The following is a 24,359-nucleotide window of genomic DNA, read 5'->3' on the forward strand; positions in this document are numbered from 1 at the left end:
TCATGTGACGCTACGGCGCTTGCAGATGACGTTCAGCAGAGCGCCCGCTGTCATGGTAACCAGCTGACTGGGGGGTGTGGTTTATTTAGAAGGAAGCGCGGCAGCCTAAGTTTGCGAAGGTATATCAGGTGCGTAGTTTGTGGTGATGTTCCGCTAGTACTCGGCGCTCTGTAATTTTTATGACATTGGATTTTTATTTTATTTGGTAGCTTTTATGCCCACTACAGCTCTCATTATGCTCAGCCAGTTTTTTTTAATGTGGCGGTACTTTCATCGTTTAGCATGTTGTGTTATACATGTGTTTGATCATACACCATATATACACCCCGCCCCCGGTATTGTGCCCTAAATGGGACCCCGTTATGCAAAGATGCCTCCTTCCATGTGCTAATGTCTCAAAACCAGCCAATCGGTTTCAGGAAAGCCCTCCCATTGAAACCAATCGGTTCCCTTGCATTGCGTGTGCATGGTGGATCTCGTTAGACCCCCGTGGTAACTGCTGGACGCGCCTTGCAGTAAGTATATTATCTACCGGGATATGTTTGGCTCCTGGGTGGGTGACGGGCGGCTGCGTATGGGGACTGCGGGATATGACGTCTTCATCAAAATCAGTATCAATATTGACCCAATAGTTTAAGCCTGGATTCAACAGCCATAGCTCTTATTCGGCCGCCCAACTCTCTTCTACAAGGAGACTGAAGACTGCCTGGACTTGCTGTAAATGTGTTGTGTATTTGATGAAGAAATGAAAAATATGACAACTCCTAAAACAGATGTTTTACTGTAGAAAGCTGTGGCTGTACCCACTGGACCTGGCCCCCCGACTGCGAGTACTCTGTCTTGCTGTCGCCATGCTCCGTATAGGTTGTACGTGGCTGCTGGCGTGGTTATTAAAAATGCCTTATGTGTCCAGATCTTAAAGGTGATGATTACAGCAGCTTAGATTGTAAGCTCTATAGGGAAGACGCCTCTTATCCCAATGCGTGCGGCACTACTGTGTATGTGTTATACAGAAGGTAACCTCGTGAGCGGGGCCCGTATTAGCCGAACACCCAAAAGGCTAGATTGGGCTCATGTACCGGGTCTCCGACTCCTGCTGTATCTGTATACGTGGTTGGGCATACACCCTCTTAATTACATTATTTGGTAATTCTAATGTAAGCCATCCGTACGCAGCAATCCCTGTTAATGCCCGGTTCATTGAAACAGAAATTCTTCTGGATTCTTGCGAACATTTTGGGGTCTTACAATACATTGGCATGCGCAGCTGGACTTGTCTACCGGTCTGAGGCTAATAGTGCTAAACTGAGACGAAAACCAAACCTGGGCAGAAGTACTGCATTCTACGAATTCAACAACTACTGAAAGATAGCCCTATAGACAAATTCAACATACGATCCAGTGCAGAGCGGATGGAGAATACTTGAAATGCATTAATGTGGGCGGGGGAAAAGAGAGAGGTTTCTTTATAACCCATACATGTTCCGGGTAGAAGCACCGATTGGCTGATGTCAAGCACACTGGGGACTGTCTTATTTTTGCAAACTCCTTTTTTTTTTTTTATTTATTTTTTATATATATTTAGATTATATAAAACCTCTTGTGGAGTTTGGGAGAAACAAAAATCCCAGAAAATATTTTAAGTTTTTTAAATCGCCAGCTTGTTGTCTTTTATTAAAGCCATCTGTGTAACGTTAAACAATACTATGTATCTTTTTCACTCAGCGCTGAGGGTTTTATTTAAATACTTATTACAGATATATATATATACTTTGTTGCAGGTTAGAGTTTCGAAATGCAGGGACGCTCGGCTCCATTTATCTCCTTCACGTCTGTGGATAACTCCATTTCGTCCTTGAAGAACTGCCAAGCGTACATAAACACAGGGATGGAAATCACTACCAACGTGGCCCTCGACCTGCTGGAGACTGGCTGTGAGTAATCCCCTTTAATGTGTTCCTCGGTCGCCGTGTTGTACACGTGCTGTATCAGTCTGTATCGTGAGTCTATAGGTTTGCACTTAGATAGGGACCGCTTAAGCTGGTGCATATGGACTTTCTATACCGCTTTATTATGTTTGTAACGTTATATGCCCTCTTCATTGTATCGCAAACATTAAAGAATCAAGAGCACATTCTGAAACTGTATGCATATAAGAGAGAGAGAGAGAGAGAGAGAGAGCATGGAGTTGAAGGTGAAGGTGGAGTCCCTTCCAAGCAGAGGTGGTAGAAATTATTATTGTTTTATATAGTCCCATCAAATTCCGTAGCGCTGTACAACAGGTAGACAGGACATAAGTAGTATATAACATAACAATTTGACTAACAGAGACAACAGGTGGGGAGGGCCCTGCGAGTATGAATCGGAAAACATGCGATTTTAGTTATTTAGAGCTGTTGAAGTGACGCAATCATGTGATGTGGGCTCACTGTAATAAGGCAGCGGATAAGTCTGTGCTGATATTTAGACTGCTCAACTCGCTCATATGGAAATGTTTTTTTTTTTTTTTTTTTTTTTTTTTTTAACCATTTCCATTGATACCAGGCAGTTCTCTGCTCCCACCACTGATATCCAAGCTGTATTATAGACAGTTTGGGTGAGTTTCTAGCATCTTCACACAAGCATCCTTGAAGGTCAAGGAGAGAAAGTTGGGTGTAACTTAAGGTCAGTCGGATCATGTCTTCAGAACAAGATACCGTTTGGGCTCTAGATATCTAGATATAAACAAGTGCCTTTAGGAGTAAGGAAAGTTCATTCCCAGTCCAGCGATATAGTCCTTCCTGCCCATCAAGAGTATTTTTTACAGAAGCGGTACTTTGGCTTGTAGTATCTGGTATTTGCCAGCATCCATCATTACTGGAGAAAATTCTAGTCTATCTGTCTTGAATATGTTCTGCTTCCCAAATTCATGCATTGTTCCATCACTAACTTATGAATATTGGACAGGATAGTTGTATCTTACCCTTGCGTGGCTCCTGAATTTTTCCCTTTGGCTTCAGAATTATTTGAGGTTTGTCCATCCGTGGTACACGTGACCGTATGTTTCAGCGATGGACAGTGCCTGTATGAGTATCTGTTAGTGTCCATATCCATAATGAAGGAACCAATTAATATCTTGGGGAGATAAATGTTACCCCTTCCCCTATAGCGTGCAAGCTGGAAATGTCTAAGTTGTTGGTTCATTCGGTTGTAGGATTTTTATTGTTCATAAGCATGTTCAATGCCTCATGTATTCCATCTCTGATTTAAGGTTACTGTCAGAGGTACCCTACTGCTCCAAGGTTTTAGGGTCATTTAGATTTTTTTTTTATATTAACAAAAGCAAATAACAAGAAATGGATCAGAAATCCAGCGCAGACGGGGTTACTGTTGTAAATGGCTAATGTAGCTGGAAACGGCTGATTTTTAATGCAATCTCTTCATAGGCGTACAGAGGCCTTTATCACTCCCATCACTCCTGTGTTCCAATGGCCCTTTATCACTCCCATCACTCCTGTGTTCCAACGGCCCTTTATCACTCCCATCACTCCTGTCTTCCAATGGCCCTTTATCACTCCCATCACTCCTGTCTTCCAATGGCCCTTTATCACTCCCATCACTCCTGTGTTCCAATGGGACGTTGTGTTCGCTGATCCAAGTTTAAGTTTAAAAGGCGAATTGATGGTTAGAAAACCCGTTTGCAATTATGTTACAGCCAGAAAAGTCCTTCTTTTCCATGGAAACCATTAAGTGACCCCAAACATTTGAACTGTAGTGTGGATGTTTCAGAAAGAAAATAATGTATGATGTGAAGTGTAAGGTTAAATCAAAACAGTAGATTGGGCTCTATGTGGGAAACTGATTTTAAAGTTACTAAAAGTTACCTTAAGTCTGTGAATCACTTGAGACATTGGGGTTGATTATTATTTGTTTAATGTGTAAACTATGGCGATTTGTATAATTTTTAATGTTAAATACAACAGGGGTTTTGTGACATGACTGCCATAGCAACCGCTGGCGTGTCGCTGTAACGTATAAAATGCGCTCGGATCCGGAACGTTTGACTCTTTTAAAACGCGAAGCTCCAGCAGGGGGAGCCAGAGCCCCAGAGACGAGCGACTATAGTGAAAAAATTCACTGCACAAGAGGCTGAAAATACCTCCCGCTACACAGCTCTGGCCCTCGAGGGCCACACTCAGGCCAGGAATTTTGTGAATCTTGTCTGAAAACAAGTATTTTAATGAGTTTTTTTCATTTGCCAAAAGACAGATTTTTGAGTTTTTCAGTGAAGTTTATTTAACCAGCAGGGATTTTGTGATATATCGCCGGGTTTAGCATCCCGGCCCTCGGGATTAGCTGTAGGCCCCTGTGTTGCTTGTCGCCTTCTTGGAAGGTTGGATGGGATATTTTGCTATTTACTTTAAGAGGAATTTGATGACTAGTAACTCCAAATACTAATGATAGCAAATTGTTATCTTTTAGGCGGAACTGTGTAAAAACCTCTGGCAGGACATACGACGGTGTATATTGACTTGGCTTTCATGAGCGTTGGTAACGTCAAGTGACCTCTCGCTGCATAGTGATTTTTCTTTGGTGGGCTCTCGTCCTACAGTGAAATATGTTTCCGAGCCCTTTAACAGACGGGAAAGTACGGGTGGTCACCCGCTGCCGGCTCCGCTGCGGTCTGATGCCGTGTCTGGCAGCCTGCGGAGATAACTCGATGTAACGCTGCCAAGCATGCGGGACCCGGCGGAGAGCGGCAGAAAACGCTGCAATCACTACCCTTATTCATAAGACAGCGATGCGGATGGTTCACAAAGAACAGCAAGCGTCTCGCTTTTTTATGTGAATTTATTAAAGGGACAGTAACTACATGTAAAAGATGTAGATATTTTGATTTGGATTAAATACTTTTCCAGATTTTTAGGTCTCTATTTTTTGCCCAGTGCAAAATTATAGAGTGTTATCCTGAATGCAAATAACTCTATGCGACCCAGCCAAAAGCCTTTGAGATGCAAACTGGGAATATGGCTGCTTGATGGGCTACATGTGTGTGCCGGTATATGGTGTGTGCCCACATGGTCTGTGTGTGCCGGTATATGGTGTGTGCCCACATGGTCTGTGTGTGTGCCGGTATATGGTGTATGCCCACATGGTCTGTGTGTGCCGGTATATGGTGTGTGCCCACATGGTCTGCGTGTGCGCCGGTATGTGGTGTATGCCCACATGGTCTGTGTGTGCCGGTATATGGTGTGTGCCCACATGGTCTGTGTGTTCCGGTATATGGTGTATGCCCACATGGTCTGTGTGTGCCGGTATATGGTGTGTGCCCACATGGTCTGTGTGTGCCGGTATATGGTGTGTGCCCACATGGTCTGCGTGTGCGCCGGTATATGGTGTGTGCCCACATGGTCTGCGTGTGTGCCGGTATATGGTGTGTGCCCACATGGTCTGCGTGTGCCGGTATATGGTGTGTGCCCACATGGTCTGCGTGTGTGCCGGTATATGGTGTGTGCCCACATGGTCTGCGTGTGCGCCGGTATATGGTGTGTGTCCACATGGTCTGCGTGTGTGCCGGTATATGGTGTGTGCCCACATGGTCTGTGTGTGCGTTGGTATATGGTGTGTGTCCACACGGTCTGCGTGTGCGCCGGTATATGGTGTGTGTCCACATGGTCTGTGTGTATGTCGGTATATGGTGTGTGTCCACATGGTCTGTGTGTATGTCGGTATATGGTGTGTGTCCACATGGTCTGTGTGTATGTCGGTATATGGTGTGTCTACATGATCTGTGTACATTGAGCTACAAAAAAGGCCAGATACGATGGCTACATATAGAAACATTGTCTGGGTAGACAGGAGTCGGTGTGATGGTGTTGTGGGTGGAAAAGGTCAGGTATCTATATCTTTATGTATTGAGTAAAATCGCCAACAGATGTATATATATATGTGTTATACTTGACTGCTGCGCTCTGCTGACTTAATAAACAGCTATTTATCTTTCCTCCAAACGTGTAATCCCGTATAAGCAACATAATAATATTATTATATATATTACCCCTGCCAACAATAATAAAAGCAGCAAAACTGAAAGATTTCCTTAACCCCCCCCCCTTTAGTAAACTGGAACGGATTATAGGTGACTGGACACGGGCTTGGTGTGAAATCTGCATGGAACTGACAGTATACAAGTATATACAGTATACATACTGTACAGTATGTCAGGGTAGGCACACATAACATGGGCTTAAATGCAATATATAAAGCAAATAAAATCTAGCCATCAGATAAGTTTTTTTCAAAACTTTGTGGGTCCCTGCCGTGCCTCCGTGTTCTATAACGCCGATGTCCTCTATCACCGCTATTTTGACGGTAATAGCCGTAATGAGAGCCGCAGTCCACAAGAGCTCACCTTAATTTCTTATTAAAGGCGACACTCCAGCCACCATTCATTTTAATGCGCATGATCGCAGCGTGGTCCGCTTTGTAAATGTGCGGGGGTATTCTGCAGATTCCCCTCCCCCAGCTGAATGCCCCGCATGTGATGCACTTGCCCCCGGTGCTGTCTCTGCTGCATGGAGGGTCTCTTTAAACCCCCGGTGTGAGTGTGAAGTCTTCCGGCAGATTTGAGTGCTTAAGTGTTCGATCAGGCAGGACATACTCACAGAGGGTTAGTGTTACTTACAGAGTGCTTTAATATGCAGTCTTCTATAGAAGGGCCGTGGGGGACATTAGACTGTCCATTAGACATTAGATCTTTCTTGAGGGGGATGTTGACATTTGGATTTTTTTTTTTGTCTCGCATATATATTTGAACACATAAGGCTTTATGGGATATGTTGCCGGCAGCATTAGTCCACCTGGCCAACCATCTATCCCGTCCCATTTCTTTCTTCCAGTCAAAAATTATGAATGTGGGAAATGTTTTCTGAACAATGCCTGGACAGTCAGCAGTACAAAGTGTTAAGCGTAGTAGGTGGGACGGCACCTTTAAATAGACTCGCTGTCCGGGTGCTTGCGAATGACTGCTTCAAAAAAGCTAAAAAGAATCTATACCTCCCGCCAATGCAATTTCTGCCAGAGATACACTTGCAAACACGCTCTGATCCTCGTACTTTCGGGTGTACACCCACGATGCGTCGCGCATGAGGCTCTGTGGCATTGAGTGTCCGCTTATTACTCAGTCAGTGGGAGGTAACACCTCTGCGCCAGTGTCATACATCTAAAAATATCTTCTCGGATAGTTAGTAGCTGTCGTCGCGTTTGAAGCTCGTTGCACTTGTACATTTTTATTTTATTTAATCCACATATTTGATCTCTCTACAGATATTTATTTTCAACGGTAGCTAAAAGTTGCAAAGTTTTTTTTGTTTTTTTTTGTAAGACCGGAGGTTGTACCATATTTGCTCGATAATAAGATGACCCCCCCAAAATTTGATATTAATTCACATGTAAACTTGTTCATATTTAATAAAAACTGATTGAGAAAAATGCATTTTTTGTTTTTATTTCCTTTTATTTGCCAATCTGCCCCGCCCATGCTCTAGACTCCCTGGTGTGTAGGGGGGCAGCCGGCGGACGTCTGTGCGATGCGCGTAGACAACCTCTGCTGCTGCCGGCGCTTCTATCGCTGACCACTGGAAGGCCATGTAATGCTGGCGCTCTGTCATAGAAGTGCCGGGCAGCAGCGGAGGATCTGGATCTTAGTCTTGTGGTCAGACCTCTATTTGAGGTCCGATTATAAGACGACCTAGAATATAAGATGAGGGATATTTTTCAAAGCATTTGCTCGGGGTAAAAAAACTAGTCTTATAATCGAGCAAATACGGTAATTCAATCTGGTTGTAAAGGTTCAGCTGTGAGAACGTTCCAAGGTGCGGGTCAAGAATAAATCAGAAGCGAACTAAAATTCCTGCAAACCCTAGAGGGTGTAACAAAAAAACCGACGGAAGGCTCCTCGCAAAACTGATGAACGAACTGCCACCTTTCTAGTTACTCCTAGAGAAGGTCTGCGTTGTGATTGTTGCCAGAGACTTGAGTATTTTATTATTATTATTACTATTATTATTCCCTTGCTTTGCCCTCATTTTTTTCAGACTTGGTTGTGGGAAACCTTCCACGGCGCTTGGTATAAAAGGATGTCGTTTTTGCCGGGGGGGTTCCCGGGCCGTTCTGCTGAGTGCTTGTTAATGATGGCATTCTGAAGGTGTTTAGCGACGGGGAAAATGTTCTGTACTTTGATGAAATGTCAGGGTCGGTGGCGTGTAGCTTCGCAAAATCCATTTCAACAAGAGAAACAGACACTCGCTTCTAAATGCTGCTCTTCATTATCTAGAGATTCCACTTCAGTCATTTGCCAAAGCCGGGTATCGAGTGCATGCGCAGCGCTTGGATTGACAAACACGTTGCAAAGTTGGCTGCGCTCGCAAAAACACAGTTATTAAATGTTACGCCCCCGCTTTGAGACGTACCCAGTTTAATCTATACATTAAAGCACTGGATGGGAGTTTATTTCAAAAGAGGAGAATGAGAGGTCATAATCTAAACCTAGAGGGTCAGATCTAATGCGAGGAATTTCTACTTTAGTGGTAGATAAATGTAACAGCCTCCCATCAGAAGTGGTAGAGGCTAAAGCAGTGAGAAGTTTAAACATGGGGGGGGGACTACTGCCTCTGGGGGCTCCAGGTGTTTCCAAGACCCCTAGCACCTCACTAGATCCGGATTTCCTGACACAACAGAGTCCTTTACACTTTATATCTCTGAAGCACTTGTGCCGATTGTAAGAGTAAAGATGTCCTTTTTGGTGATTGCCGTACTATACTCGGCTACTTTACTGCACGGATCAAATGCTACGGGAAAAATATTTCTCCATGAGGTCTCCGTGGAGCTCTGCCAAGTTTATCCAAACTAAATAACTTGTAGTTACTGAGTTCGTAGACCATCGTTGCGGTAAGAGGGCTTTGAAAATTATTAGCGACGAGATGGTTTGCATTCGTTGCTTTATCTGATGTAGAATTCGGGTGTCTGCGAGGTGGTTTGACCGCCATGTAAAGGGGTAATCAAGGTGAATACAGAGATCTACCTGCATTTCTTCATACATAGAAGAAACAGGAAGTATACCTTGGTACGCTTCTCGCACATGCTCAGTAGAACGCCTATTGTGCCAACTAGTATGCATAGGGTAGGTCCCTGCTTTACGGACTTGAATGGGAACGCGTGCCGTTACATTTATTAACGTAATTTGCGTGCGGTGAAACTCTTCTTAATGCATTACGGAGTCCGTTTGTGGCGACTCGTCTGTTAAAAGCTGAAAGCTGCCAAGGTGACGGTTTAATGATTTGGTTACTCACCACTGTTTAAAAATGACAAATATTGCTGATAACCTTTCGGTACAAAAGAGTCTGTATTTTTAGAGATGCTTAAGCTATGTTTTCGTGACTCACACCTCTCGCCATCGGGTCCCGGTGTTCCAGAGTCTGTTACAGAATACTTTGATCAATTACCCCAAGTACAGGCTGCGACTGTAACGCCCGCGTTCGTTTCCTTACAGTCAGTTCTATGACCGGGTTGCTTTATCGTGGCTTCTGCCTGCGATTTTCCTGCAGCGCGGTATTTTATTTTCTTCTAATGGGCCGGATGTCATCGAGAAGCGCAGTGATACAGAACCCGGAAGCTTAACGAATCTGATTTATTAGCAAGACTTACATATTTAAGATCCAGGGAGGTGGCAGATGATTTACGCTTCTACAGGAGGTATTTAAAAAGCGACCCTGGTGCAAAGTGTCGATAGTGGTCTTATCGCTATAGCAACCAGATTTCCTGTTGCGTATTATATTAGTCATGACAGCTTGTTTTCTTTTACATGAACCCCAAATTACTCAGGAAAGCAGTAACATGTCTCCTTCTGCTGAGATTAGGTTTGTTTTTTTCTTATTATTTTAACCCCCCCCCGATTAACCCTTTAAAGGAGCACTAGAGCTCTACATTCATGTTAAAAGCAGAATGGAGCTCATGGGTTCCAGTGAATTCTACTGCATGCAAATTGGTGGAAAACAATAATCGTCTGTAAAGGTTCAATACTTCAGCCACTGATCTGCAATGTGATATAAAAATAGCATAAAACAGGCCAAATGCCCTAACATTCATGTCTCATATTGTCTCTTTATTTGTATTCAGAAACTTTTTTTTTTTGTTTGGTTTGTTTTTTTTAAAGTTCACAATTACTTGCACACTGTTTAGCTCGCCTAATAAACCCCGAATCTTGAAAGAATTTGGGTAATGATTTACAGGGAAGATGATAGGAGCTCCTCTGAACCTTCCCGGCTTGTAACCATCGAAACTACTGTTGCTCGTGATGAATGTGGCCCTATGCAGGTTGCTCATAAATAAGTAAATGTGCTGCAATTGGAATTAACTTTCCGTTGGTTTCTATGGCAACTTCATTTGCTGCTTTGCACCACAGTTGCCCATTCTACATAACCCATGTGTGTTCTATCCCGGGGGCCAGCCTGTGGTCGATGGCCGCTTCTCTAACCGCTCAGTCGCCACTTCCAAACAGTTAAATATGTAAGATTTCCATCATATTTTATGATAAAAGCCACTTTGAAATGGCTAAATTCTTTCTGACCGGTTCACGGTCGTCTTCCGGAAAACTTGCCGTTTGCACGCCTACCCTGTATGGATAATTCGTGTAAACGGGATCATCGTTCCCAGAAGACACGCAGACGTTTCCTTTTTTTCTTTTTGTTTCCGTGGAAGTTCCTTTCTTCCCTCACAAGCATCGCAGGCTCCCCGTTCTGGTTATGTGAAGAGGGATTGTTGTGGCCCCGTTACATTAAGCCGGCGCTTGTGATTAAATCTTTGCGGTAACGCCGTGATTCATGCACTACTCATCACACTAACGCTGCCTCTGTCTTCATTCATAATTGGTATTCAGAGAATCTGTAGCTTCCAAGACCTGTACAGATGGGGAGGAAAAAAAAAATCCCGGTAAAGTATGCTGAAGAGCGACAGCCTTCCTGACTGTCAGCCTGAACATCTGGCCAAGTGGTTGAAGGATCACGTTGTTAAAAGTCTGGAACAAGAAGCAAGAATCTTACCTTTTTAAAAGGGAGAGGAGAGGAGACAGAATCTCTGGGGTATTCAACTTCGAAGTCAGACATCATGAAGCGAAATGAGAATTAGTTTGATGGCCGTTGTTCAGTCTTCATAAGTGTTGTATAAATCAGTAAATGGCGCCTTCATATTCCGCAGCGTTGTACAATGGTGACATAACAGCGCATCACATAACAATTTGACTTGCAGAAAGTAAAGTTGATTCTATAAGCTCGTAATCATGGTTTGTATGTTCATTCATCAGACTTCTCACCAAAACCTCCCCCTCTCCCTTTAACCTGCATCCCGAGGAGAACCTCACTCCTCCGCACCATCACTCTATCATCCTCACTACAAGCATATCATCCTCATCCCAGCAGCCCTTCTGTCTCGCCCCCTCCGAGCCTCCTGGTAGATTGTAAGCTCCCTGGACCAGGGCTGCCGTCTCCTCCCAATCTGTGTAAATCCCGTCTATTTTCTGTCTCGGCAGCTTTAATGCGGCTCTTGCGTTTCACCGCCGCCGCTCCGTAACGAAATGTAATATTCTTCTAGACTGTAAGCTCCTTTCAGCAGAGCCCTCCTTACTCTTTGTTTCTATAAGTGAACATTATGTAATGCCTTTCCTACGTCGTGTATACCGGTTGTACTGCGCTGTGGCGTATGATGGTGCTATATAAATAAATAATAAAAGCGGCCATACTTTTCTTTATTACACGGAGGAATGTTTGGTCAGCACGCTATGATGCCTCGGGCTATGTATTGTTTGTCTAAAGCATTTCTTTTTTTTTCTTGCTTTGTTTTATATAGCGCCATCATATTCCGTAGAGCTGTACAATGGGTACGCAGCACATATCAAGTAGTTTATAACGTACTCATTTGACATATAGAAAGGGGTAAGGAGGTCGCAGCTCAAGAGCTTACAGTCTAGAAGCGTTTCTACTGACGTGGTATTTTGTTGAGGGTGAAGGTCCGGTATGTTTCCTTCTGCTTGGATCGGACTCTGATGACATCACTTCACGTATCGGACTCTGATGACGTCACGTTCAGTTATTCCTCCTTTCCTTCATCCTTTAATTCTTTCTAAGCATTTTTCGCACTCCTCCTGATTGTTTTGCCAGAGCCGACCACGCAGAGAGACGCCTTTTACTCTGCTGCTGCTAGGAGGAGGATTTATTTTCCTTGAAAACAAAACAGTTTTCGGCGTCCGACCCGACGAGAAGCTCTGTGGAAATTAACAACTGTTTATAAATCGACTTTTTTTTTTTTCCCTTCAGACTTGGCAGAAATATTCCTCCCAGGAAAGCGATTTCAGCTGCCAAACGTAAACGGATATTTGTAATTAGCCGAGCGCGGGGGCCGGGAGAGTGGATTTGTAAAGCTGCAGTCCCGCTGCTCCCCGCTTTGACGCTCTTGGACTACTCCTTAAAAGCGGCTAAATCCTGCGTTTCCATATTAAAAGAGCGGCAGTGCTAATGATTTTTTATTTTGTTTTAATATTAAATATCCTTTTTTTACACCATGTCTCCTGAACGTGTGCTCAGTATATTGGCGCACTCACACGTCATGCAGGCTTTCGTCTGTAAGGTATATGGATAAAACAGAACAAATTCTGGGGATACAGCTTTAAAAATACTCTGTAAAAAGAATAAAAACCACAAATGGTGCAATAATGTTTAAAAGGTTTAAAACGGCCCCTGCTAGTTGTGCCACACTCACAAGATTGTAGTAGGAACTGCGCCTTAAAGATAGCCTGCATCTTAGGAATCCTGAAGATTTACTGGAACTTTTTTAAACCACCTCAAAGTTTTAAAAACCGGTCATCTGCTGGATACAAACAGATGATAGGCAGGCAGGGTATCTTCCAAAAGCTCTTTATTTAAAATAGCCCATTAAAAATGCTTAATGTTTTAAGAAACTAAGTCCAACGCGTTTCGTCGTATGTTGACTTCATCAGGGACTAGTTATAATACATCAAGAAACATAAGCTAACAAAATATAAACTGTAAGGTAGTTATTGGGACAAAGGAATACTAATGCATATAAGTTGGCAGAATCCCCCCCCCAGAGCAATTCTGTGCTAAACTTGGTGAGTAAGAGTTCCTAAAATACAAAGTTTCCCAGTTCTTTATCTGTCTAAGTTGTCGAGTTCAGCCTCCTATTAACTACAAGGTGCCTGCAGGGCCCCGGGGCCACGATCATGCATTCTAAAGATCACACAAGTGCCTAGAGTCAGCAGCTGCCCCTTCTAGATGGGGTCTAGAGAAGGCCGCAGTGTACGTCTCCGGTTAGCTCTTTCGCGGCCTGGCGGGCGGACTGTCTGATATGTTTTCTATGGGAGACCAATAAGTTGTGCCGGATAAACAGGGTAGCACTTCGAGCAGCGACCCCCAATATTCATACAGTTCAGACAAAGCACTTGGCGAGACCTCCATGACAGGGCCAATGTAAGCATGATTATTCCTCCCCATTGTTGGAGGTGGGTACACACCGGCCCAAACCCTCAGCCGCTTTATACCAGTATGTGCCTTTTTTTTATATATAAATATATATATATATATATACTTATTTTACTGGTTTGTACCATCACCCTTTATAAATGCAGAACTTTAGGCGATAGGTTGGCTGTAGATGATGGCTTTGTTCCCTTTCCTAACTCTCCTAAACTGATCAGTCACTGAATACTAAACACAACCAAGCTGTCTTTGTTCTGCCGTTATTGTTTCTCTATAGAAAATTTGTAGGAATATTACGTGTTTTATTCCAATAAACTCCTTTAGCTGCAGACCTGGAGGCCGCCATTGCTGTCAGTCATGTGATATTTTGTGTGACTTTCCCTGCTTAAACATGACACTGAGCTCATGCTTTATGGCAATGCTAATGAAGTCTGTACCTTCATAGACTCATTAGTCAGAGTGAGTGATTAAGGCCAAGACATTCTATTGTTCACTTCTAGGCAGTATGATAAGGAGTCGGGTGTTTGTTTAGTAGATCGGGTTACAGAGCGCAAACACATACAAACTGCTCAAACGCAGCTGCCTAAAAACATTTTATTTTGTTAAAACAATTTTTTTATTATTATAAAGTCACTATGCCGCAGACACCTTGACATTCTCGGAAGAAATGCGTGGATTTACTGCATCTTGAGAATCTGGGAACCTTGGAGTCACGTGGAAAGAATTCAAGCACACAAACGCCACACTTTCTCTGTGTGAAGTATGCGAATGAGTACTACAAATACAGCATCACCGTTATCTCATATCATGGCCAGTGTTTTATCTTTGGGGATAAATAAACATAGAATGAGTTCATTCATTAGTGAGCCCATCGCTAAGAATGCATGAATACCAACGCATTTTACATTGCGTTAAAAACAAAAACAAAAAAAACATTTTCTAGCACTATTTCCCAAACCCATGATGCATTTACCACCTTTTTACCCCTATGTGTATTTTAAGCCATGTTACCTCTACTGTCTATCCTGGTACGGGGAGATGGAATATGATGTCATATGATGTCATGTCCTGCTGCTCAGAGGGAAGGCCTTGCAGACCCTTAAGTCTACCATTGGGGTCTTACATGAAGACCAGTCTTTGTAAAAGTAGTAAAGGGTCTTCCATGTCTTGTATTACTTTTCATACGCAACCCGCATCATATTCCACGGGTTCTTTGTGTGTTGCTCAACCAGTTTCTCTCAGAATCCAAGGTGAACAAGCCACCCCTGAGCAATGAAACCAAAGACGGGGCCTTTTGAGTTTTTGTTTGTTTTGTTCATACTGCATTTTATGTCTATAAATATGTTTATTTAAATAACACGTTCTATGACTGAAGCAAAAAAGATGTAAATGTCTTAAGACATGTGGGTTTGCGTGAGTAGAGCGATGTCTCTTTCTAGGTTTCCGCACGCTTCTGAGCGGGACTCATGCGTGAAGAATGTGGTGCGTGTGGCACTTCAGGTTATGTCTTAATAAACGTCTGTTCACTGAGTCTGCCTCTCGTGATCGGCATTAGAGCAGAACGAGTGCTTATACTGTGCCAAATGCCAGTTACTTTGAAGAGTCTGCTTTTTTGAGACCCAGAAACCCTTCAACCCACCCTGCGGACTATATCAGAGACCCAGCTCGATAAGACATACATGTGTGTTTAGACTGTAGTTAATGAGCATTATCCACATTGTGGAGGTTCTTTGGCATCTTGTATAATGACTAATACAGTTTATAACAGCCTAAAACAAGTACTGGTCTTTATTGTATAACAATTCAGTTATATGGCTTCCACATCTAAGAGTGCCGTTCCACCTCCTCTCCTGAATCCAACAGAATGCAGCATTAGAAACTCAGCCTCACCGGAAAGAAATCCTTGAAGGGGCAGTTTGACTCTACCAAAAAAAAAGTGCATCAAAGTACTCTTTCAGGAATTTAATATGCATTCTTCAGAAACAAAAAAAGAAAATAACACATGATGTTGAAACTACATCAGTCCATGTCCTCCTCCTTGGCCTTGATTTCATGTCACTGATTGGCTGCTTGTTACTTTCATTTTTGTTTTAAGAAACTTGGCAGGTAGGTTGTTCCAAACATCTTGGAGAAATAACCACCGTTCTGTGGATTTAGGCGCCTCAGTTGCTTCTCTTACAGACAGACTGGGTAATGCTGAGATCAGGGCTCTGTGGTGGCCAAACCATCGTGTCCAAGAATCCTTGATCTTAATGGCTTTGGCTGTACGTTTGGGGTCATTCTCATGCTACAGGTTACATTTGGGGCCAATCGGTTACCTCCCTGATATTGCATGACTGATAAAGATCTGTCTATACTTCTCAGCACTGGGGAGACCATTAATTCTGATCAAACCTATATAACTAATATTAAAATATATATATATTATACACTATATGGGTAAAAGTATTGGGACGCCAAGCCATTGCACCAACAAGGACTTTGAGGACATTCTAAATACATAGACAATAATATGAAGTGTGTCTCCCCTTTGCAGCTATGACAGCTTCCGCTCTTCTTGGAGAGTTTCTGTGGGAAGTTTTGCCCATTCATCCAGTAGAGGTCAGGCGCTGACGTTGGATGAGAAGGTCTGGCTTGCAATCTCCAGTCCGGTTCATCCCAAAGGTGTTCTATGGGGTTGATGTCAGGGCTCTGTGCGGCCGGTCAAGTTCTTCCACACCAAACTCATCCAACCCATGTCTTTATGGACCTTGCTTTGTGCAGCACTATATGGACAAAGATATTGGGACACTCCTCTTAATTATTGAAATCTCAGTTTGGGCCCCTTCCAAGGATGGAAAATCTTAATACTTCAGCATACCAAGACACTTTGGACAATGCTTTGCTTCCAAGTTTGTGGAAACATTTGGGGAAGGCCCTTTTTTATTCCAGCAATGGCCATGGTTGGTTGGATTAGACATGGGTTGGATGAGTTTGGTGTGGAAGAACTTGACCGACTGCACAAAGCCCTGACCTCAACCCCATCGATCACCTTTGGGATGAACTGGAACGGAGATTGCGAGCCGGGCGTCTCGTCCAAAATAAGTGCCTGGCCTCGCAAATAGTTCCTTGCTTTTATGTGAAATGTCTTCAAAATGACAGCAATCGATGAACAAAAGCTCACGTTATACACTAATTATGTTAAAAGCTGTGGATGTGACAGTTCTCATATAAGTGTTTAGAAAATCCTGGTTTTATTACTACTTTTGTGTTTTTTTTAATAAATACGCAGTCTAGAAGCACCTTGTGAACATGGCAAGAAATCACATCTATTAGGCTAACTCCCACGTCCTTGGCTCACCTGTCAGTACCGAGTATTACACTTTGTATTGCAAACTCTTTTTATAATACATTTCTAACCATGGCGCAATCACTTGGGTTCATGATAAAGTTTTCCTTTTTTTCTTTTATTCTAATTAAATATAAAACTTGCACTTAGCCATCCAGTAAACACGGATTTCTTAACCCCTTAAGGACAATGGGTGGTCCCTAAACCCATTGAAAACAATGCATTTTGAGCCCGTTCATCTACGGGCTTTGTCATTAAGGGGTTAATTAGTAGATGTTGGTAACTGAAACTTAAAATACAAAAAAAAAATCAAGGAAGCTTGACTGAGCAAAGCTGCTCAATGTTGCTTAATAATAATAAAAAAAAATGTATCGCTTACGTTGCAAAATGTGTAGCTGTAAAGAGAAATTGGGAAAACACCTATAATTCAGATGTTAGGAGAGCAAAGTCTGATTTCATTTAGAAATAATATGAAATGAGGGTTAGGATTGCATTAAGGGGCCAGTCCAGCCATCATATGCACTTTAATGCATGTCTTGGCTGCATGGTCCCTCTTTATGCAGTTGGGGGATTCTGCACAAAGCATTTGCCTATCTACGGGTTCTTCCGCTTCGTGGCAGAGTAGCTGCGCATACAGTTGACCGTGGAAAATCTGTTTATTCCGACTCTTCGTGACTTCATAGGCCATCCCACCCCAGAGTCCATCGCCTCCGGAATATCATCCATCCGGCCCTTGGTCGGCCCTTTTTCCTTTTGCCTTACGCGTTCGCTAGCATCTTCTCCAGGGTATCCTGTCTTCTCATTATGTGGCCAAAGTTTTGCCTTTTAATATCATTCCCTCAAGTGAGCAGTCTGGCTTCCTGGAGTATGGACTGGTTTGATCTTCTTGCCATGGAAGGCACTCTCAGACTTTTCTCCAACACCACAGCTCAAGAGCATCTTCCTTCGCTCAACCTTCCTTATGGTCCAGCTCCTGCAACCGTAGGTTACTACAGGGAATACCATTGCTTTAACTATGATGATGTGATGTCTCTTCTGTTAACTATTTTATCGAGAGTCGTCCTTGCTGTCCTCCCAAGAAGTAAACGTCTTCTGACTTCCTGGCTGCAGTTTCTTTCTAGAAAGTCTGTCACTGCTTCTACGTTTTCTCCCTCTTTTTGCAAGTTATCAATCCGTAATCTTTTTTTTTTTTTTTTTGAGATTGCACCACAACCCAGCTCTAGCATTTTCTTCTTTCACCTTAGTAGTAAAGTTCCTCAGCTCCCCCTTACTTTAAGCCATCAGCCGTACTCCTTTCCCAATCCTAAACAATCGTGGTTTCGTGGTCTTTTCTAAACCCAGCTTGTACATCTGGTAATTCTCACTCCATGAATTGTGGAATATCTAGCAGGGATGAAATTTCACAATCTGAATATTAAAGTACTCGGAGGGTTGGGGGATTGGGGTGCCAGGGACATTTAACTGTCGCTTTAAAGGGACAGAAACCAAAATATACAATCTGAGACCATATGACTGCTTCCATCTGGCATGTAAAGGGTTATTGTTTTCATCCTTTACATTTTACTTTTGGGGGTAGATGTCTGTAAATGAGGTGATTGGGTTGGTGGTGCATGTCCGTGTATTCTGTATACAGGAGGAGACATGTTGGGTGCTTGGAAGGCAGTGTATCCGGTTTTCTCAGACGGTGACAGACCTGGCAAACTGGTGTTCCCTCCCGTCCCCGCGTAGGGCACACGTTACAGCGCTTACGCTCTTTAAAATGACATGTTCGCTTTTTGGGCCGTACGCCGCATGGCTTTAATGTGGATGTTTAAATATAGATGTTAATTGAGCTGTCTTAATGAGATTAACAATCACATTCCTTCTCTCATCTGCATAAGAACGCGGTGTAACCTACCTGTCTCGTCTGCGCTTAGTAAGGCTTTTGGAATCGGTAATCTTTGATTTATCCAGACATCGGAAGGATCCGGAAGGGACTTTGAGGTCATCTTCATCTTGGCTAACGCTGCGTGACTTGAACACTGCTCTAAGAAGATTAGTAGGATGCAGCGTCATGCAGTGCTGAGGAGGCTTATTTCTTCTTGGTCTCAGAGTCTAGTCATGTGGACCTGCATTGATGTGCCAGAACTTACATTCTGGGGACTCACAATGCTAATGACGACATAATTAAAAGATTTTCCCCCATTCTCTTCTTGGAGCACCAGCCCCAACTGTAGTTACCCCCATTTACGCCCAGTCTATGGCTATGCAAAGGTATGGAATGGGGATCTTGTACAAGGATGTCCCTGGGCTCTGATGGGTGGGGGAAGCAGAATTGGGGCTACTCATTTAAATTTTTAACAGGGGCCAAAAATGGACACCACATTCTATTGTCCAGATTGCCCTCTGCATCATTGCTGGTTTCAGGCTGTACCACACAGTAGCCCATTTTTTTATTTTCTATGCTTAATGTTATAATATTGACGCTGTTCTATAATAGTTTTGTATAGCGCCATCATATTCCGCACCTGTGTGCAATAGGTAAACATTAGTTACTATAACAAGTAGTAAATAACATAACAATTCTACTTACCAAAACGAGAAGTAAAGAGTCTCCCAACAGAAATACTCTGGGGAGGCTAGTTTAAAAAATAAAAAAGTAAATAAACAGGTTGATCGCTACAAAGATGTCCTAAGTAGGAGATGGGCGCAGGATGAGCAGATGTCATCACTGTACTGGATCTCTGAACACAAATTGGGGTGTTTCTTAGTAGCCCTTTTAAATTTATACCTGAATTGCGAAAACATTTAACTCTGCAAACTTTGGCACGGATTGTACGACGGCTGCAAGTGTCAAAATACCCCAAGATGATTACCCCGCGTTGTTGTCGTCTTTTGAAAAATATGTACATGGGGGATGATTCCGTGTTACGATGTCGCTCTCGCTACATTTGGTTTTGAAATGGCAAAACGCTACTTGTACTTACTGCTCTGTATCTTGCAAAAAAAAAAACTCAGGCCAAATCTTTGAATCTCTAGCAGTTTTGTTTAAAGAATAAATTTTTTTTGTAAATTTTTTTACCCAACATTTTTTATAGTAAATTAGATGATATGATTAAAATAATAGTATCTTCTTTCTTGTCCTGAAAAGAAAAAAAATACATATATATAATGTGTGTGTGCATTACCGTATTTTTCGCTCTATAAGACGCACCTGCTGATAAGACGCACCTAGATTTTAGAGGAGAAAAAAAAAGAAAAAATATTTTGAGCTAAAAAATGGGCTAAAATATTTATTACAATAACTGAATAACTTAACATGAACAATAGCCAACAGCAGCATTAAGAACCATCATTACCAATCCACAGATTCCACACATACCAATCCACACATATACCAATCCACAGATTCCACACATACCAATCCACTCTCACTGTCACTCAGTCTTACTGAATGATTTCCTACCTTCTTTTCTACCTCTTTTCTTCTTACAGCAGTCTTCTTCTTACAGCAATCCTCCTCTTCGCTCCTCTTCTTCTGTCTTCTTCCGGGTCAGAGGGCACTGTGGGCGCGGCTTCAGTGCCGCCGGGGTTTGTTGTCAGATCCCGGCGGCACTGAAGCCGCGCCCACAGCAGCAGTTGCCGCGCGGATCGCAAGGGAGCAGTATCGGAGGTCTTTAACAGACCTCCGGCTCCCTTGAGTGATATTAAGCCGGTTCAAGGGAACCGGCTTAAAATCACTCAAGGGAGCCGGAGGTCTGTTAAAGACCTCCGATACCGCTCTCTTGCAAGCCTGCTCCTCCAGCGGCGGACATTACTGTCCGTCTCTGGAGGGGTGCCGGCAAGTTGGCACCCCCTGATGAGCGGCACCCGGTGCGGACCGCCCCCCCCCCCGCCCCCCGCTAGGTACGCTACTGGGCGGCGGTCTCCAGATGAAGACCTCCCCTGGACGGCGAAGCGAGACTGTCCGGGACACTTTTGGTGAGTATATCGTTGCCCCCCCCGCTGCCTGCATCTTCGCTCCATAAGACGCGGCTGATTTTTCATCCTACTTTGGGAGGAAAAAAACTGCGTCTTATGGAGCGAAAAATACGGTAAATGAGAGAGAAGAAAATTACAGCTAAACACAAACACCGCAGAAATGTTAAATTGTCACAAAAGGTTTATTTTTTTTTGTTCTGTGTTCTAGGTAACTCAACTGATGTGAACAGCATGGAGTCCGTGATGCTGGAATACGCTGCTATGGACAGAGACGTAAACCAGTACATTACCGCGGTAGAAGAGATCACACGTCAGGTAGGGCGCTGCTACACCTGTGTTCATTCCTGCATGTAACGTGGGCCATATGCTAACCGGTGACTTTTTGGCTATTGTGAATGCGCTTGTTGATGTGTATTACATGGGAACATTTAAAGAAAATATATTTTTATTACGCAGAAGGGAATGAAAGGAAAACTGCCGCCTTCACAGCGTTTAACTTGCTGTGGCCGCTCCCATGCAAGAAGTGTCCTTTCTACCTCTCGTGAAATGCCCCCCAACTCCTCTAGATTGTAAGCTCATCTGAGCAGGGCCCTCATTACCTCTTGTTTCTGTGAGTCAGAATGATGTTATGCGCTGTTTATGTCCTGTCTGCTATATATAAAACAATATATTACCGATAAATTAAGTAAACTATTGTTAAACTGGCTAGGCAGTGTGACTGTTCTGGAAGCTGCACTATGTGGCAAAAGGATTGCAAGCTACTGTTTGCAATCAATTTCCAGATCTGTTTCTCTCCTTCTCGTGTGTAAAATTATGTATAATCAGTATATATTTATATATAATTTATTTCTGAAACACACACACATACACACTTACATTTAATGGGATATAGTAGCCAAGTAGATTTTGTTACCCTTTATGTATCTGATCTACCTGGGATATGAATTGCTGCTGAAAATTGTAATTGAGATATTTTGTGTAGTTTAAAAATAAATATTTCAGAATGTGTATATGTGTGTGTGTGTGTATATAAATAATTTTTTTCCTCGTTCTAACAAGCCTTTTCTTTCTGTTTTTTTTTTTTTTTTTAAATTATTCTTTATTAATCAACAAAGTAACAAATAGGTATAAACATAAGTAAGAAAAAAGTTGAGATGATTTACAAATGCATCTTGCAATAATTGCAAATCACAAATGACATAAATTACATGTAGACAAACAACGAAGCTCTTAGGACTAACGGATTTAATTGCATTGTTGACCTCTTCATGGGGGCCTACGTCATTGGCAGAAGCTCAGAGAAAAATCTATGTTTTTTAACGTACAATGAAATTGTTTTTATTAGAAACTAGTATATAGTTTCAGTTTCAGTTAGATTTGTGGTGCAGAACTCAATAATAATATCAGGCTGCAGATACTTGCTGTAGTTGACGAGTGTCTTTTGCTAAAATATTGTGAAAATAACTAATCGCTCTGGTGACAAGTAGTGTTATCTTGGGCTATTCCTTTGGCTACTGGGGAGATACGGCCAATTCTCAGTGTTTAGTTTACTCTTTTTTTATTTATTTTTTTTTTGCAGCTGTTATCACCCCCTGTGCTAATATTCTCATTGGGGCTTTAATCACTAAATGTGTGAAAGATGCATTATGGAGGGCAGAGCGTCTCCAGCATGAAAGCCAGGTGGGTTCTAGAGACTGCATGGCCAACGCTCTGAGCGGAGATCTATCTTCTCTCTCAAACTCATACGTACGTTATTGGATTTCCATAAATCTCATCCATCCTGTGATAAACAGATTATTGATGTTGGTGATTTGCATGTTACGGGCATCGCTTTGAGCTTTTGTCGCTCTTTCTTTTATATCCTCTTACAGTCCGTACATTCAAAGGGTCTGATAGAACCGCCAGACTAAGGCGACCCGATACATTCAGTAAAGTGGGCCCTGCTCGCAAGAGCTTACGCTCTAGAGATTCCTCTCGTGTGTTGAACGTTAGCTTGAATTCTGCTTTTGTTTGGTTTTAGGTGTTTCCTGCAAACATGAATTCCTATAAGTTTCATCACTTGCTGAATAGACACATTTCTCAGTTTTCTCTCAGCTGGGACATTGCAGAAGTACTTTTAATAAGTGGCTCTTTAGCCGGTTCATACAGTGCTTCTGTGTGCCGCCCGCCTTTCTGCTTTCTGCTTTCATTTCAATAATAAACTCAATTTTAAAGGATTATTTGTATTGTATGGTTGGACTGTGAGGGCATAGCTTAGTTTGATGTTGCTATTAGAATGAACCATGTAGCTGTGGATCTGTAGAAACTAAAGCTAGAGTGTTAGCGGCTTACATGGAGTGTAGGGAAGTTCTACTTTACAGAGAGAGTGGTAGATACATGGAACAGCCTCCCAGCAGAGGCTAATACAGCGAGGGAATTTAATCATGCACCAGATAGAGATACGGCTCCTGAATCTAAGACGAGACCAACGGCTGATTAAGGTTCTTATCTGCCGATAAGCATTCGCCGTGCTGTTAGCCAGCTGGACCTCTATGTTTTGACATCCGTGCGGCTTCCGGTGATCCGGATACAGTTAATGGATAATGTTGTGAATGCAGATTGTGCTCGTTTTGTGTCGGACCGGCAATGTCTGCGTTGATATTTGGGGTTCCTACTAGATGCCGTCTGTGGATTTGGAAGATAAGCGCGCCAGAAGGTCACCCAACAGCCGGGACGGCTACAGAACCGAGACGTACGTAAGAAGCCCCGTTCCAGCCCGCGGACTGCTAAGACCTGTCGTTAACGTTGGGAAATGCAGATGCCGCTCGGAGGCCAAATCTGATGCTATTGCAGCTCGTTAATCTCGGTTGTCCTTAAAACAAGCGGGTCAAACCTTAGCACATTCTCCTGGCTGCCGTACAAGCCGGTTGTGTAAGAGGAATGCGGGTTACAAAGCGACTTCTGGGAAAGCCTTTTCTCCGCGGCAGGCGGACACACCTTATCCCAGTGATCCCAAGTCACCCGTACCAGTTTGGTGACTGGCTTGTTTGGTTAGCGTATCGCTCGTATACAGCAAGGTCATGTCTTCAGTCAGTGACTGTAAAAGGTTTTCAGGTGGTGTTAATATCCAGTTGTACAGCGCTACAGAATATGATGGCGCTATATAAAACAATACTTTATAATATCTGTTACAACGGCTGTCTGACAAATATGTGATATGGTTAAGTTCAGCATTTTGTAACCTTTTTGAGATATATAGTTTTTACTGCATTGGAGAAAGTGAGATATATGCCTACATGTGGCAGAAGTAGAAGGCGTCCTCCTTATCCCACTACTACAAGCCTTCCCGAACCAATCAAGGGTGGCTTAACGACATAACGTTGGTATAAATTATGCATCATAACATTCAAAAGTTTGGGGTCACTGAGCTGTTTTCATGGAAAACAAGGGAATTTCTGGCTGTTCCATAATTACAAAAGGGTTTTCTAACCATCAGTTAGCCTTTTAAACATAAACCTGGATCAGCGAACACAACATGCCATTGGAACACAGGAGTGATGGGAGTG

At 42.9% G+C, this 24,359-nt stretch overlaps 1 protein-coding gene across 1 annotated transcript in view; it reads left to right on the top strand.

Moving 5' to 3' along the window:
- Positions 1-13: 13 nt before the first annotated feature.
- NSMCE2 (NSE2 (MMS21) homolog, SMC5-SMC6 complex SUMO ligase) overlaps positions 14-24,359 on the top strand; it is a 91,240-nt gene continuing 66,894 nt past the window's right edge. Inside the window, exons 1-3 of the mRNA XM_053466450.1 lie at positions 14-128; positions 1,782-1,934; positions 21,023-21,129. Coding sequence (XP_053322425.1) covers positions 1,796-1,934; positions 21,023-21,129 — 246 coding nt within the window. The 5' untranslated portion in view covers positions 14-128; positions 1,782-1,795. The remainder of the gene's footprint in view (positions 129-1,781; positions 1,935-21,022; positions 21,130-24,359) is intronic.

The sequence above is a fragment of the Spea bombifrons genome, chromosome 5 (assembly GCF_027358695.1).
Source record: "Spea bombifrons isolate aSpeBom1 chromosome 5, aSpeBom1.2.pri, whole genome shotgun sequence".
Lineage (NCBI taxonomy): Eukaryota > Metazoa > Chordata > Amphibia > Anura > Pelobatidae > Spea > Spea bombifrons.